Genomic DNA, 17,607 nt, shown 5'->3' on the forward strand with positions numbered 1-17,607 from the left:
TATGTAATCCCATATAAGCGCTTTACAGATATAAATTCATAAATACATAATATTAACCTCAGCCATACTGCCATTTACACATGAGTTTTTAAGCGAAGAGTTCTGTGGAGGAGATGATGGGTTTTCGGTCACCCGTTTAGTCATGCTGTCATGCAACTTTTGGCCGTGTGTATTGTTTTCACACAGAGGATCAAAGATTTAATCACTGAGATAAAGATGTGATTATTGGCTGAATGTAATAAACATATGAATTCCTGAGAAGAGACTTGCTACCAAATCGGTTGTGTCGTGTAATATACATTAGGGCGATATTAGGCCTAATCTGTGAATTAAGAATGTGTATATAACATGAAATCAGACAACCTAAAGTCCAACACAGACTGATGCACAAAGCACAAAAACAAAATACCTGTACGGTCCAGAAATGAGACATGTAACTGGTGTATCATGAGGATGATATGAAGTAGACTGTTTCAAATATTCATCTTCACCCTGCAGCTGAACAGCTTTGATAATAATAGCCTAATAGCCATAGTGATCTTGCTTCTTTTCATATCAAACGCCATTATCATGTTGAATTAATGTTTATGTTTTGAAACATTACCTAATTAAATGTATACTTACATTTTGGATATTGAGCCGCTCATGATTTCCAGGCACGTGTATAATCAGGATTTAACAAATTTATTACGTTTCATTCGGCGCTTCATCAATAAAGGCGAATTAATGAGAGAAAATGTGTTTGGTTTTTTACAGTGGGAATAAAATTTGCGCTCTGTCCCGTGAGAGCATATGCACGTTAAACAGTCTACGCTGCACAGAGAGATATGATGATGAGACATATGCACGGAGAGACATGGATTTTCAGTCCTATAGAAAGAAACTGTTGATTTCTTGTGTTCCAATGTGTGGATTACTACTTTTCACCAACATGTAAAAATCATTGGTAATAGCTGCTGCTAAGACACTTGGAAAAGAGCAAGGACAGTGCTAGGAGAGTGCGCTCGGTGTCTGCACGATCTTGCGTGTGCACACGACTGTGCCATGGCGCATCCAGTATATTATGCATTTGCGCGTCTTTGCAAGATAAATATACTCGCGCTCGCTCCTTGGTTAGAATACTTGGTTCCCTCAGTGTAATTGTTGTGCTCTCTCACTTGTTGTTTGCTTACACTAATGTTATAAATGCAGCACTGGCCCGATTGGGAAAGTGACAGTTCTAGCAACTGGCCCGAATCTCTCTCACACTGGCCCCTGGCCATCGGGCAGTCCTTATTGTCGAGCCTTGCATTTTAAATTTAAATGCATCAATCTGGTGCACTTTGAGAGGAAAATTAAGAGGCTAGATCCATAAAGAACATTGTGCTCTTGTAAAAAATGTTGTGCTCTTGTAGTAATTTAATCATAAACACAATGGTTGTACAGATATGAATGGTGATGACACGGCAAAAATGTCACACCCACAAAGCATAAACAAAACAGAGTTTAACGCAGTTCACAAATGGTCAAAACACAAAATCGACTAGAGAATACATTTGAGCCAGGGCTCAACATTAAGCATGGTCATGTGCTTGTCCTTTGGACAAGTAAATTGGTCATTCACTTGTCCGAGTAAAAAAGTTACTTGTCCAGAGAGAAAAAAAACTGATTGACTTGGAGTGAGAGATGCTTTGCTAAAGCAACGGTGCATAACACAACAGTAGTGATCTTTTATGTCATTATGAGAAGTGTACAAATATTTTCAGTTCATTATGAAACTGTGGTGGACCGCCACAGTCTAGGTAATTAATGGGAAATGCTGTAAACCTAACCACTAGTGTTTTAAAAGCAAATGAGAGGTAAATAAAACAGACATCCTTACCCTAAGCCAACACCTAAACCTAACCGATAGTGTCCAAAAAGAAAATGCAAAATGAAAAGCACATTTTCTGATGCTACTATGTCATTTTGTGTCACTTCTTTAACACTTTTGCTTCATACGTCAGCTTGTGTGTTTGGCTTGACTCAAACTGCGGACTTCCGAGTCCAAAGTCCAGCACTTTATCAAGTGAACTATCTCAGAAACTAATCACTTTGGAACATGTGTAATCACATTTACACAGATTACACAAGTGTGTAAATGAAGCTGGGTCTGCAATACAAGCGTTATTGTAAAAGCTATTTACTATAACATAGTAATGCTAAAATAATCACAAAGCTATACCAGACAAATCAATAACAACACTGGCAGATGGCACTAACAAATCTCAAATTAGCCAGGATTAAGAGTATCTGAGTGAAGTTTGTTTAGTTCACCTTGACAGGAGACCTGGTCATCATTTCTCCAGAGCCTCTGGGGAAGATCCGGGCCTGAGCAATCATCTCCAACACACTGGTCTTTCCTGCACTCTGGTCTCCAACTACCACCACCTAGACATGAGAACATAGAACAGACCTGGTTATGACTGACGTATTGAGAAGTGTTTTATGTGAAGCGTGTGCATCCAAACAAAGCATTATTTGTAATTGTAATCTTTAAACAGAATGATGCAGACTTACCCTTGGCAGGTGATCTTGGGTATTGTAATTTGAGTCATAATCTGAGAGAATGTCCAGGACCTCAGAGTACAAATCAATCAAAGACTTCTACACAGAATCAAGAGCAAAAAACGTAGATGAGCTAAGTGATCCGTTCTTTGTGTAGTATCATTACAACAAATGACTAAACAAAACACCCCATGTCTCACTTCAATGGAAAAAATAAAAATGTTGAAATCTGACCTTGACTTTTCTTTGGTGAATACCCTTGTCATCTTTCTGCAAAACGACTTTCCTCAGTTCCTTATTCTCCTTCTCCAGACGCTCCAGCATCCGCTGGTACTTCAACTGGACAAGACAGAGAGATGTTCAGTGTTCAAGAGCAAAAGCTACTAAAAGAATGCATGAAATTACTTGGAAAAACTCAGTTTTCTTTCCTTTGTACTATTTATTATTGAAACGGAAGTTGGGGACGGATACTTTCATTCTAGAGAGCAATTGATTGGATGATATTATTGAGTGCAAGATGAGTCATCAATATTTTTGGTCCATTTTCCCCCACTTTAATTTCAGTTAAAAGTTAGTCAACTTTTAATAGAACGTTAGCATATAGATGGCCTTAAAGCTTAAAGACATGGACTAAAGCCACACAACTCTAATTATGATTTCACAAGGTCTTTAAAAACTGAGAATAAAATAAGGATATTTTAAACAAAATATTTTCAGGCTTGAAATACCTGTGTTCGAAGAAGTTCTTCCTGAAGCTGGTCAATTTTTTCTTTATCAGATGACTGAAAGCACAAGAAACAATGTATTGGACTAAAAACTTTAATTCCTTTCAGGACAGATGATCATCCTCCCAGTTCCCAACATCTCCCTGGAAGAGGCTATTACACAAACAATGCAAAATCTCATGCAATAATTTTCAGCGGGCATCCCAGTAAAGAAAAGGCAGGTTAATGCAAAGGGAGAAAACTTGGATTCCCATTTTTTCAAGTACTGAGTGAGTCATTTTTGTTTTTAATAAATCACAATACTAAAACACACTTCAAAACACCTAAAATGAACATTTGCAAAGGATGGCTTGATTTTTAAATCAATGCATCAAGACAGCTGAATCATTTTTGACTCGCACCTATGATGCAATTATTGAGACAAGCAGTGAATGACTGTAGGAGAGGAGGACACAAAAGAAAACCAACACACACAAACACACATACTGTACATGGAAAAACAAGGGTGTGTGTGATCTGAAATGGTCTTTGTTTTCTACCAAATAACGTGTCCCTTGCTAATATGCAGACGTATTTGGATCTGATGTTAGGCAGGTTAATTCTGCAGGCCAACAGCTGGAGCAAAGTGCTTTGCACTCCATGTGGCAGGATGGCATACCACTCCATGCAGTGAATATTAACTCTGTTTGGAATTGTGTAAATAAATGGGCTTGCATGAGAGAAGCAGAAAGGGTCAGGTCTTGGTTTATTGCAAAAAGTATGCAAATAAAAATAAATCACTTGAAACTACAAGTTATGTCTGAAAAATAGCACTACTTGAGAGCAGGGGTCTTATCTGTAGCTCTACAGACTCTCTGACTAAATTAAAGGAATAGTTCGCCCAAAAAATGGAAATTCTGTCATAATTTACTCACCCTCATGCCGCCAAACCTGTATGACTTTCGCCCTCATGCAAAACACAAAAGGAGATGTTTTAATAGATACTGTGACCAGTCTGTTTTATACAATGGCAGTGCCTCACTTTAAAGCTTACAAAAGGACCCAAAAGTATCATAAAAGTAGTCCATGTGGCTTGTGCACCTTATTTCAAGTCTTCCAGACAAAAAAAAAAACAGCCTGAAATTTAGGTAAGACAAATTTCAACTACGGTTGACAATAAAGTTGTATTGTATTGTATTGTATTTTTTCAGTGAAAATCTTTGTCTGTTGTGCATTCATAAGGGCTATTAGAGAAGCTTGTATTGTTTAGCATTAAACGCAACTCAAGTTCTCGCATGAATGTGCATACTAACCCATGTTCCCAATAAGAACGAAAGTCAAATGGGTTTGGAATGACATGAGGGTGAGTACATTATGACAATTTTAATTTTTGGGTGAACTACTACTTAAGGACAAGCTATTGGCCAGGATAAGTTCTTTCCTAAAGGTACCTTCACTGGAGATGCAAATTACAAGGGATTTATATGGGTGGGGCTACTTATTTGCTTTGTAACTACAGCACTTTTAAGCTACTGTTCTCTCATACCAGTCATTAAAGCCTCCACCGTTCTGCTAGCTAGCTAGAATGTAGATAAACCATAGATATCATACAATCACAAATATGAAAATGTTTATGTTTTTCTCTGTAAAGAAATTCTGAGTCAATTCACAAATTCATTAGAATTTGGGAAATATACCAGCCTGATCTCATGAACAGTACGTGACCGTGACAACATTTTTTGCAAAATGAAATTACGTGCTTTATTACACGTTTGGCTGTGGTTTCCCAGTGAAATGTCCAGCAGGGGCGCTAAAAGCGAGTGAAATGGTGTCGTAATCAGATAAGGTTTTTAAGGTAAATATTAAATGGAGGTTTTAACAAGTAAAACGTACCACCCTGACCTAAACCTAACCGATGAAACAAAAAAGCACATTTACTGAAGCAATCACGTCATTTTGTGTCACTTCTATGACACTTTCGTCTCACGTGTCAGCTTGCGTGCTTGGCTGGGCTCGACCGCAGTCTTGTATCGTTTTTCAAATGATGCATAATAGTAAAAGTGTTTCCATATCATAACATAGCAGTGTGTGAGTAATAGTGCAAAAAATACGTGTTTATAAAGTCATAATCAGCTGTTGTAGTCATGATCTGTGTGAAAGTGAATGAAACGCAGAGTTGTAGCGCCTCTAGAGCTAATTTCACCAGGAATCTGCAGCAGAAAGTAGAATTTGGTACGTAAAAGTCAGTTTGCAAAAAATTTGCTATAATAACACTAATTCTATGAGACTAGGTTATATATATAAACAAGATAGTCAATAATTCTATCTGTATCTATCCTTTTAAAAGCCCTATGTAAATACAAAGAATGCCGTAGGGCCACAGAAGACTGGCATGAGAGCATCGGTGGCGTGGTGGGGGAGTAGACCTTCACCTTGCGTTTGGGCTGCGAGGGGCTGGGGTTCGGGGCCGGGCTGGGACTGGGTTCACGCGGCGGAGGCGGAGCATTACTGGCTGCAGCCGCCGCCCGCCGCATCTCCTCCTCATGCTGCTGGATCTGCTGCTGAATGAGAATGAGCTCGCTGAGCAGCCCCTGCTGAGGGACGGCACAGTGACAGAGAGGGGCAGTCAATCAACCAGCTTACCCAACAAATAGGGAGGATGTGGGCGGAGCTTTTGGGCAGTGGTCCACTTCACATTAATGTATTGCTCTTGATAGCAGTTGTAAATCTAACATCAAACCTCAAATCATAAAGAGCATAAGAGACCACCATGTACATCTCTCAGCCAGTGGGTGGGGAAGACTATTGTAATTGGGAACATCAGAGGAAATTACAAAGAGACTACATATATAACATACGTATATAATCGCAAATATAGGATTTGCTCTAACAGTCAATGTTTTCAAGCTGCTATAACTGCCAAACAGGCACTATTAAGAGCTTTTTAACAGATAAATTAAGATCATATAAAACTATTGCTACTAGGAAAGTAAGCATTTGAGGTCCAATGAGTCATTTAGTAGCAGAACAGGGCAAAGCTTGCTGAAGCTTGAGAGAGCAAAGAGTACTAAAACAAAATGCTGCTTTACAGCTGTACATATATTTATTAAAATTCATAATTTCATCTTTACATTTATTTGAAGCATATGCTCAGACTACAAATATAACAACCACAACCTTGTCTGTTTAGATGTTTCAAGGACTAGTTAACACAATCCAATAAGTAACATGATGTGAACATATTTTGTGTTAAAAAAACTGCCTATTTTGTCACTGCATATTATGATTGCTTCTTGAGTGATGAATCAAACTCAATGGACAAAAACAAAATACTAAACATGAAAGACCAAGTATCAAGGAGAGAATACTTTGCTCTCAGAGAAGCAATAGTTTTCTCAGAAAGCAAGAAATGACCAACAGGACAAACAGAATGTAGGAGTTATGAAGGGGAAAGCTTTTACACAGACAATGAGCTGAAAACAACAGAAATGAATCGCCTAAAACCATCTACATAGGGAAACCAAAAGCTCAAACGTGTTCACCCAAAGCTCAGATGTACTGACAGGATTTCATTCAGTTTAAATAGATTAATAATTAAGAACATGAGCTTTTAAAACTAAAGTTTGGAGATTCTTACAAATAATAGGAAAAGGTATATTAGAGGTAAAACATCAACAGCAGAAGTGCAGGTTTACAACACTGCTTACAAACAATTCAATTTTTATATTTTCACGTTTTTAAATGTGTTGGGGAGGGGAGCAGCTTAATTTCAGCATTAGCAAGTTGTCAGAAGCTAATAAAACAGTGTTAGTGTTTGAAAAGCATAAGTGCAGGGTTGCCATGGATCATCGATAGACTAAAACAACTGCACAGCAGATGACAACTCAGATAATGCTGAAAAAAGACCAAGCAACAAAGCTAAGCAGAATAATGCAAGTTCAATTAACTTAAAGGGATAGTTCATCCAAAAATGAAAGTTCTCTCATCATTTACTGAGCCTTCAGGCCATCCCAGATGTGTAAGACTTTCTTTTTATGTAGAACACAAACAACGATTTTTAGAAGAATATTTCAGCTTTGTTAGTCCATTCAGTGCAAGTGAATGGTGGCCACAAATGTTAACATAAGCACATAAAGGCAGAATAAAAGTAATCCATAAGACTTCAGTGGTTAAATCCATGTCTTCAGAAGCGATACAATAGGTGCGGGTGAGAAACAGATCAATATTTAAGGCATATCACCACCTATTGGTCAGGGAGGAGAATTTATAGTAAAAAGGAATTATATATTGATCTGTTTCTCACCCACACTAATCATATCGCTTCAGAAGATATAGATTTAACAACTGGAGTCGTATGGATTATTTCTATGCTCCCTTTATGTGCTTTTTGGAGCTTCAAAGTTCTGGTCACCATTCACTTGCATTGAATGGACCAATAGAGCTGAGATATTTTTCTAAAAAATAAAAAAAAATGTGTGTTCAGCAGAAGAAATAAAGTCATACACATCTGTTATGGCATGAGGGTGAGTAAATGATGGGAGAATTTTTGGGGGGTGAACTATTCCTTTAAGCCACTTGAATTATTTTAATGGAAATACAAAATGCTCAAAAGGTCCATTGTGGTCCATTGCGTATCAGGGCAATGCCTGAATGTCCAGAATATCCCGCTGAAACCTAATTTATGCTGATAAGATAATAATTTACCTTTTTGAACTGTTTATCACTGCTGTCAGACATAGCTGCAGATGATGGTGGGACATCTCTCAAGGCTGAGTCACCTGTGGTTTCTGAGAACAAACACATACAAGAGAAAATTCGGCTTTTCCACACTTTGAACATACATAATCTGCCAACACATAAAAAAGTGTGCATTTCAGGTGACAATAAGAATTAACATGCCAAAGAAGCATATATTTGCTTGCATTGTAATGCAATTACAGTGACCATATCCCAAAGAGTCTCAAAGGTTTGAAAAGTAAATAGTACCCTTTGGAAATATTTTCGAAAATACTAAATGACTAAACGCACTTCAAAACTGTTAAACACAGAAAATGAAAACTATATACAAGAGCATAGCTTTCATGTAGCTTTCAAACAGTCCAGCTTCAGGCTGGAGCATGGTTATGAGAATATAAAAAATGCATGCTCACTACTGATAACATCAAGAAGGAATTTCATTACAGTGTTCAATATACTTTTCAAAACTACTGAGCTGTAAAAAAAAATTCAAGCATAGGGGACAAATTAGTAATTTTGAAGGAAAATTATGAAGAAAGAGACAAACACAGTGAAAGACCCACAAAACCCATAGAGAAGAGAAGGTGAAGTCAAGGGGCCAAGTGGCAAGACAATTAAAATCAGAGTAAAAACACATTCACAGATACTGTTAGTGTCAGTAACTTTCTGCAAATGTAACTGCAAATGCATCAGAAACTGACTGGGGCTGTTCTGTATGCTGTAGCATCCACTTGCAAAGCCATGTTGCTACAATGAAAATAATTTAAAATGTCTTTTTTTTCTAATTCATCAGACTACAGGCCTTAGTCTAGTCAAATGAACTAATGAACATTTCTGTCTTTGAGGTCCAGTTTAAACGGAAAATAATTAGAGGCCGTTTTAAAATCTTTCAACATAAATATGCAATTATTATGCAAATATACTTTCCGCGGTTTCTTGTGGGGAGATTCAATCTTAATATTCCAACAGTAGCTTGCAAAACTGACAGGAAACTGGATAGACCCATATAGAGGGGTTTTAACCGGTCCATCCATAGAGGCGCACACCCCATCAACTTAAGTCCATTTACGTCAGGGGGGCGTCAGTGCAGCAGTGCGTGGGTAACCTGGGCACGCTAAGTAAGGCGTTTACACACCTAATAACAGACGCAGACCAGAAGCTCCATTGACTTCACTACCCAAACCTGTGAAAAACGTGGAGGGAGGGAGGGAGGGAGGGGAGGAAGGAGGGACAAGAGTAACAAATGAAATGTAAATAAAGAAAAGTGTGGATAGCTCAGTAAGTTTACACTGGATTAGGGCCATTGCAGATAAGCAGTGTCAACTATGCAAACTAGAAAATGTCTTAAAGCTGATGTGTGTATTTTTTTCAGCATTAAAATATTTTCTCCTATTCCAACATCATATGCAGGGACTACTTTAAGTTTCTGAAAATTGTAAACACTGTGCCTCTGTGGCACTATCAAATATTGATCTGTTTCTTTGAGTGACACGCCCATCCCAAAAGAGCAACATTGGCTCAAACAAGGGGGGCATTTGCAGAAATCTGTTCCAATTCCATTTGGTGAGGCTAGTGTGGCAGGAATCACACTTCAGCTTTAATGCAAAAAAATCTATTTTACTTTGTTTTTTCACTCAATGTCATATGGTCGTGTGTATGATATTATGCAGACACCTGTGATTTTTGACAATGATTATCAAATGATGTACAAATTAACATTTTAAAACAGACTTTTCAATGTCAAAGGCACTTGTAAAAACATTTTGATTAGAGATAGACCAATAATTGGTTTGACTGATATTTTTTTTTCCAATATATACACTTTTCTGCTTAATTGGTTATCAGCTCCTAAAGTAATTTATTAATTTAATATTTTGTTTTACATAATTATAACTCTTTCAAGCCATTCTTAAGTGAGAAACATGTAGCATTTTCAGCATAACACCCCAAAACATGATGAAAATAATTCTGCAACAACTTTGCATTAATATAATGGCATGCAATTGTTTAATTATATTTTTAATATTCATAAGAAATACTATTAGTAAAATATTCATAATGCATATTGTGTTTTTGTTGTAGTCTAATGATTTAGTTCTTATTGTGTCAAAAAGTCGAAAATAACACAATAATAATTTTTTCTGTTTTTACTGTTTTGCATATTGGTTATCAGCCACAAAAAAGAAAAGAAAATATAAATAAAATCTGTATCAGTATTGGTCATAAAATCAATATTGTCCATCTGTAATTTTGATCAATTCAGCTGGCAGGAATCACATGGACCCTATGGTTAGATTTTAAAAAAGAGCTCACATTTACATTAACAAAAATAACACAGCAGTATGATCATATGACCAACTGACCAAGCATCACATATCAGACAACAGTCTTCACGTAAATTTACTTTTGAACTTTATGTTTTATAAGCTTTCATAACAAGGCAAGAAGCCATTAGATTAATGATGAAACAAAAAACAATTCTTATAAGATAATGTGAGCTAAGTGCTGAGATGCACAAATAAGCGGCATATCTAAAATAAACATTTTGTTTCCAGCCAGATGCATTGGAACATTTTTCAGAAGATCAAAAGCACAGATAAGAGATACCGTCCTCAATAGAAAAGTGAACAAACATACGCTTTGCAAAACTTAATGAACTCTTAAAATGTTATCAAAGAAACAACAGAACCTAAACTGTTTGGTAATATGGGCATTACATGTTTTAGTAAATGCAGTAAAAATGTACTTTATGTAAATTACATTATTGATCCTGTCATGATACAAGTTTAAGTCCATCATATGGTGTGTGCGAAGGATGTTGCTCACCACTGGAGAGAAGGTTCTTCAGGAAAGTAAAATTCTCTCCGATCTTTTCCATATCAGGTAGTAGTTTGGCTATTTCCTCTATTTCAGGCAAAGCACTGGCGAGCTTGTCTTTATTCAGGGACAAGAAATAAGCTGGAATAAGACACTGTGATACCAGAAAACTAATGGAAAGTCAATTTTACATGATACATTTGCAACACCACCACCAAACAATTCATAGCTAGCTACAGTATACACAAATTGTTAAATGAGTTTGATCAAAATATGCCTCTGAGCCCTCAGTTCACCTACCTAAGTCGAAATTTTCACTCAACTCCCAAACAAAGTCTGGCACAATCCATGTGTATTGGCTCATATCAGGAAGCATATCCTTCCATTCATCATAAGTCTGAAAAGAACAGAAATAAAAAGCTGTTTTAAGTAGTGATGTGCCAGTAAAAAATGCAGGTCGATACCAATAGCCGCTAGTTATTTTTATGGTAACCGATATCATATGCACAGCACAACCCAATAGTTAAACATACCTTCTTTGCTGTATATCCACCTCCAACTGCTGAACCGAGCACGATGTACCTCAATTTCAGCAGTCTGGCAGCGAGACGGGCCACCCAGAAGGTGCGATGCTGTTGATAGCCATGGCCTCCGGACCGGAACTTGGGAGGCCGCATGGGGAGTCTGGAGAGAGATGTGTAATGGCGGGCAGCTGAGCAGTGAGGTGGTCTCTGTGGATTGCTGTTAGCAGAGTAGCGGTGGTGGATGGCACGGGAGAGCGGGTGCAGCTTCTGCAGGGGTACTCGAAACTTCAGCCCCATTCTGGAGGGAAGCAGATTCCTGCAGGCCATGCTGGAGAAAGAGGAACATTTTGATCATCCCGTGACATGTATACACTTCTATTCATTTAAACACTTTTAAAGTTATGAAACCAACATGGACACAAAGATTACATTTCTACGAACTTGAAACATGTTTTAAACTGGATTTTCAAAAGATTTCTCATTTTATCACCTTAGACAATGACCCGTAAATATATTGCAGGAATACTTAGAGAATACGTATAGACTACAAATAATTTCAAAAGTCAAGCAGTTAGTTTCACATTATGTAATTTAATAACACAACTGTATGACACAAACAGGGATTATGCATTTATCAGTATGTTCAGATGGGGGTCCTCTGCTTTCTGTCATACACACACTGCATGCATGATCATTAGAGAGGCATATCTGATTAAAAGAGCAAAATAATCTAAGGTGATTACATTTATTAGTAAGCAAGAAAGAATTCAAATATATCTTAGTGGCTCTACAATAGTAGTCACATTGCTATTGCTTTGTAAAAGGGGAACCAATGTCATATTAGACAGAAAGCTATTATGATCATATTTATTTTGAGTTTATAGCTGATAATCTAATTATTGTAAAACCGTAAGTGTCTTTAGTTTACAAAAGTAACAAGTTACTCGATGTTTGGGTGGTGTCTGTTTCAATGCAGTAATGTAGCCTGTCACTGTCACTTACTAAACACTTCCAGGTAATAGCAGTCACAGTTTTACAATCTTAACATTTACAAATATAGATCAGTGTATATAATACAGATTAGACATTCTATATCCATATATCCATACATCCCCAATCAGCTAGTGTCCAGTTTACTCCTTCTACTGCGTTCAAATCAATATTGAGAAGCAGCTGTTAATCGAGGTGCTGTACTTACCAGGTAACCACACTTCCGGCTCGTAACATTCTGCTTTGAGCAACTAATAGCAAATACAGGTGTCTATATGATCTGTTTGTGAAATAAAATTCAATGCATCTTTCCAGATGGGGTCCTTATGTTAGCTTCGTGGCTAACAAGGGCATAGCAAGCAGGCGATCACCAGTGTCAAGCACGAGAGGAGTGAAAATTAGTTCCTGGTCCAAGCGTGACGTCATACGTTCAAAATAAAAGTCCGCAAAATAAAAGTCATTACGGTGTGGCTTAAATATAAAAGCCTGAAATTATATTCATTGTTGTCTCATTGTGGTCTGGTTTTCTATGTATGTGTTTATTTTCATGTTTATCTTCGCCGTAAAAATAATTAAACTTTTTTTATTATTATTAATGGTAACACTTTAATGGTTGTAGTTGTTAACCTACACTACATTAGCTATCCTGAAATAACAATGAACAAACTTTAAAAGCACTAATAATCAACACCAGTATATTTTAACATTGAAAAGGATAGTTCACACAAAATTGAAAATTCTCTCTCTTTTACTCACCTTAATGCCATCCCAGATGTATATGACTTTCTTTCTTCTGCAGAACACAAACAAAGTTTTTTAGAGTAATATCTCAGTTCTGTAGGTCCATTCAATGTGAGAGAATGGAAGCTGGATATGGTGCATACCGCTACCTACTGGGCAGGGAGGAGAATATTTTGTAAAAAAGGACTTATCTAGTTCTCAACCACACCTATAATATCACTTCTGAATGCATGGATTTAACCACTGGAGTTTTATGGGTTACTTTTATGCTGCTTTTATGTCCTTTTTGGAGCTTCAAAGTTTTGGCCAACATTTACTTGCGTTGTATGGACCAACAGAGTTTAAATATTCTTCTAAAAATCTTCAGTTGTGTTCTGCAGAAGAAAGAAAGTCATACACATCTGGGATGGCATGAGGGTGAGTAAATGATGAGAGAATTTTAATTTTTGAGTGAACTATCCCTTTAAAGTATACTTTATTTGTTAATGCATATGAAATAGCATGAACTAACAATGAGCAAGTGTACATTTATAAATGAACCAAGATTAATAATTGTTCAAGTATAGTGTTCATTGTTAGTTAATGATACCAAATGCATTAACTAATGTTAAAAAATGTAACCTCATTGTGAAGTGTTAACATTTTTATTTGTCTATGTAGTCAGAAAGATGTAACCACTGGTTTAAAAAAAAATAAAAAGAAATTGTCCAAAATGGACATTTCAGAAGTTGCGGGTAGAGGGTCACAAATAGATAGAGCAGTACAATTGCAAGCAAAATAACTTTTAAGGACTATACTTGATGTCAGGCCACAGTGAACTCTACTGAAATTTACAGGTAAATCACTGAAATCAAATTACTCAAATTTCATAGAAGCAGAAGCTATATAAAAAATAAAAATAAAAATCCATACAAACGAAGTTCAAAATATTTGAATAAAAACTATGGTAAGACACAAATGTGCAGCAAATGTGTCAAACTCCACTTGTAATTGCAGTAAAAATAACTTCCACTAGAGGGTCAAATGTAAATGTGGCACAATGTACAGCGTAGATTCAACTGAGCTCTTGGATTTAACCTTTAAATACTGATCCTAAACTATGAGAGACTGTACTCCAACTTTGGTCATCCTCAGTATTGAAGGTGAGCTTATGAAAGAATTTATTATTTTTCTTTGTGAGTGTCCACTTTGAGTTAAACAAAGAATATTGAGTGTTTTATCTTCATTTTGAGGGTCTCCATGTTGGCAAGGTTAAATTGTATTAAACTCTAGGTGCTCTTTGTTATCAGACTTCTGAACTATGAATAGTGCATAGCCACTTAGCATAAAATGTGTTCTGGTTGACTGCATGTGCATGTGTTGATGCTGACTGATGCTATGATTTTGTTTTATAGGTTTTCCTGGCTATCACGTGTGAAGCATTTCTCTTTAGGCTATATCTGAAAGCCATCTCCCCTGTTTAGGGTTCTTGCTTCTGTATTAAAACCGAGATATGTCTTGTTTATTTTCTTGGTTCTTACTTCTTAACACTCCATTTACAGGTATGTACTAAATTAAAGGTACACTCAGTCAGTTTTTATGTATGTCGTCTTGGACTTACACTGACATCTAGGACCATGTATAAAGCATCATTCAAATGCAAAAGTTTTCAGTTACCAATGCCATTGTAGAAATTAACTTTTCTCAGTCAGTCATGTTTAATTTAATCTGAGTGAAAGTATTTGCAAAAGCCTGTAACTTGCTCAAAATCCTTAGTTCATCTCTCAAAAGTAAATATTTATGTCAATGACAAGTCCTTGTGTCTTGTGTCATTATTCACAAACAAGATAGTCAAAATGCTTAGCCATGTTGTCAATAAAACAGTGTACTGTGTCAGTGTCAGTATTTCCTGATGAAAACTGCACTTTTTCTGTATGGCATATATCAGTTTCAACAGTACAAAGTTACACATTACTGTATGTGGGATATTGATTACAAGAGATTGGACAGGATTCACATTTACACTTTTACTGTTGGTCTGTCAACAAATTAGAGTCCAATGTAACTGCGATACAGAAAAGAAAAATGCGATGCATTCATGAGATGCACCTATTTTAGAGAACTGGTTGATCATTGGTTGATCTAACGCTTCACACATTCCCCTTTATTAGTGAAAGTCAGGATTCACATGACAGCAATACATCAATTCAGGACACATTTACAAAAAAAAGTCTAATAGAAATGTATAGAAACTATGCTTGACAGATTATGACAACTATTACAACCATTTTGCATTTAATGACTTATGCAATGAACTAATGTCTAGATGTTTTGGGGGTAAGACTATTCAACAGAGAACCAGTATAATATATTTTGATCAACATGACATAAGCAATTGATAATGTAGGAAACAGCAGACAATTGTACATAATCAATTGCATGTATGTACCAAAGCATTGGCAATTTGTTCAAAAGAATGAGAAATTGCTTTTATGATGTGCACGAGTGACTAGAAGATGTGGAGGTTGAACAAGTGGTTTTGAGAATTTCAGTTGTGATCTGAGAAATGTACCAAAGCGACTGATAAAAACTGTAAACACGATGTCTTTGTTCAATCTGTTTAAAGCTCAGAAAAAAAAGATTTTGTGTAGTAACCTACAAGTGCCCTATCATTTATGTGTGATTTCAGTTTTAGATTACAGTTTACATTTTCTTATTACAGTTTTTCTCAATCGCTTTGGCACAATCGTCGAATGACTATTGAAATTCGTCAAACTATATGACTAACTATATGAACATTAGGTCATTTGTTCACAACACTATAGTCATTTATAATTGCTTTGGCACACAATGCATTGAGTAAGCCTTGTAGATCAAAATAGTTTGCATTCATTTGCTATTGAATGATATTACTGCCAAATGCAATTATACACGTTCACTGTGTAAATCCCTACATGCTAAATAGAACAACCAACAATCACAATAACCTGTCACACATATATTAGATACATAATAGTTATGTGGTATTGTTGTAATAGTTGTCAGATGGAAAGACTTAGGCTAGATGGGGAACAATTCAATTTCCTCACAATTTAGAGCAATGTATGTACAGGTAAGAATTCATCATTGTACACTACACAGTGCTGTAATCTCCTTGTCTTTCAGTATTGACAAGTACAACTTGTATATGCAGAATATGTCACACAATGTGGGATATGTGTAACTGTATGATTTACAATATCTACTGTAAATTATTTCCTAAATTGCTAAATTGCTTTACTATCTTTTATAGAGAGTGATGGAGCTGGAGGCTGATGAATCCCCACACATTTTTGTGTATGTTGATGAGGCAGGATTCAACTTGACCAAAGTCAGGAGATGTGGCCATAATATTATTGGTCACCAAGCCACCGTTGATGTGCCAGGCCAGCGTGGAGGGAACATTACAATGTGTGCTGCCATATGTGGGAATGGTGTACTCAGCCACATTCCCATCATTGGGCCCTATAACACACAACGTCTCCTCAATTTCCTGGAAATTCTTTACAGGGATCTCATTCCTGAGAATGAGAGGGGGTTGGTAAGAAATGACTTGCCATCATATGTTATAGTTTGAGACAATGTAAGTTTCCATCCTTCAAATACAGTCAGGGAATTGTTTGTTGCCCACCCATGTTTTGTGATGGAGTTTCTCCCACTATACTCCCCATTCCTAAATCCCATTGAGGAGTTCTTTTCAGCATGAAACAATGATGAGAAATGTTTGAATAAATATTTTGTTGAAAGTATAGTGTGTGCCATGACTTTTTGACATCAATACTATTCAGCTGCCTACATATACAATGTTAGCAATTGGACAATATTACATAGTGGGTAACTATCACACTTTCAGAGTACACTGTCATTTGACAAGATATCTTTGCATTTTGACTGTCTTGGTCTAAGCAATGATAAAGGAACCTTTTGTTTTGATGACAATAATTTATTCATTGATGGATTTATTTACATTTGAATCATGAGTTAATTCTTTTGGTTGAGTAATCACCTTTTGCAGGTCACATAGAGTGGTGGGCTGAATGTACCACATGATGTGAGGATTGTACTTAGAGTTTTGACAATTGTAAGTTTGTTTCAGTAAATGTGCCAAATCGATTGAGAAAAATTTTAAATGCAGTCAAGGTATAATCAGGTTTTGATTTTACTTTACCTGTAACCCAAATCATTTATTTATATAATAATAGGCCTAGTGTGTACAGTGCTGTGTGGTTTAGGGCCCTCATAGGTATGTGGAATTATGTTTAAAAAAATATATATATATAATAATTAATGGCCAGATCTCAAAATGACTGTGCCATGCTAAATGGTTAAAAAGACTGCAATACTGTACGTAGGCCCTCTGGCTGACACATGATATAAAATGTCAATTGAATGCACAATGCACACTGCTGTAGCAAGTTCAGATCAATTGTCGCTCTTGGCTAGAACACGAGACATGATCAATCTGTGTTTGTGCTAGTAACGCAGTTATGAGACACAATCAAGACTGCTGTCTCATTAGTGTACAAGTCAGCCTAGAAAGGAGCCAGGGT

At 36.5% G+C, this 17,607-nt stretch overlaps 1 protein-coding gene and 1 long non-coding RNA gene across 8 annotated transcripts in view; one reads left to right on the plus strand and one right to left on the minus strand.

Annotated features, from left to right (window-relative positions):
* The window catches only part of LOC127448732 (dynamin-like 120 kDa protein, mitochondrial), a 46,537-nt gene extending 33,833 nt beyond the window's left edge, over positions 1 to 12,704 (minus strand). For 2 of the 7 annotated variants that reach the window (XR_007898578.1, XM_051711500.1), the window contains exons 1-11: positions 12,507 to 12,701; positions 11,318 to 11,636; positions 11,085 to 11,181; positions 10,794 to 10,901; positions 9,103 to 9,150; positions 7,935 to 8,017; positions 5,663 to 5,824; positions 3,255 to 3,308; positions 2,761 to 2,865; positions 2,539 to 2,625; positions 2,296 to 2,409 (exon numbers count right to left, since the gene is read on the minus strand). Coding sequence is in view for 5 of the 7 variants with exons in the window: in XM_051711500.1 (XP_051567460.1) it covers positions 2,296 to 2,409; positions 2,539 to 2,625; positions 2,761 to 2,865; positions 3,255 to 3,308; positions 5,663 to 5,824; positions 7,935 to 8,017; positions 9,103 to 9,150; positions 10,794 to 10,901; positions 11,085 to 11,181; positions 11,318 to 11,636; positions 12,507 to 12,535 (1,206 nt within the window). In the remaining 2 variants the exon portion in view is untranslated. Of the gene's footprint in view, positions 1 to 2,295; positions 2,410 to 2,538; positions 2,626 to 2,760; positions 2,866 to 3,254; positions 3,309 to 5,662; positions 5,825 to 7,934; positions 8,018 to 9,102; positions 9,151 to 10,793; positions 10,902 to 11,084; positions 11,182 to 11,317; positions 11,637 to 12,506 lie in introns of all 7 variants that reach the window. The other 5 variants (XR_007898579.1, XM_051711499.1, XM_051711501.1 and 2 more) reach the window with 5 other exon arrangements.
* A 1,330-nt stretch (positions 12,705 to 14,034) lies between these two features.
* Positions 14,035 to 17,340, plus strand: LOC127448738 (uncharacterized). The gene is made up of 3 exons (XR_007898580.1): positions 14,035 to 14,181; positions 14,434 to 14,580; positions 16,311 to 17,340. It is a non-coding gene; the product is annotated as an uncharacterized LOC127448738 (long non-coding RNA).
* Positions 17,341 to 17,607: the final 267 nt, after the last annotated feature.

The sequence above is a fragment of the Myxocyprinus asiaticus genome, chromosome 12 (assembly GCF_019703515.2).
Source record: "Myxocyprinus asiaticus isolate MX2 ecotype Aquarium Trade chromosome 12, UBuf_Myxa_2, whole genome shotgun sequence".
NCBI classification, from domain to species: Eukaryota; Metazoa; Chordata; class Actinopteri; order Cypriniformes; family Catostomidae; genus Myxocyprinus; species Myxocyprinus asiaticus.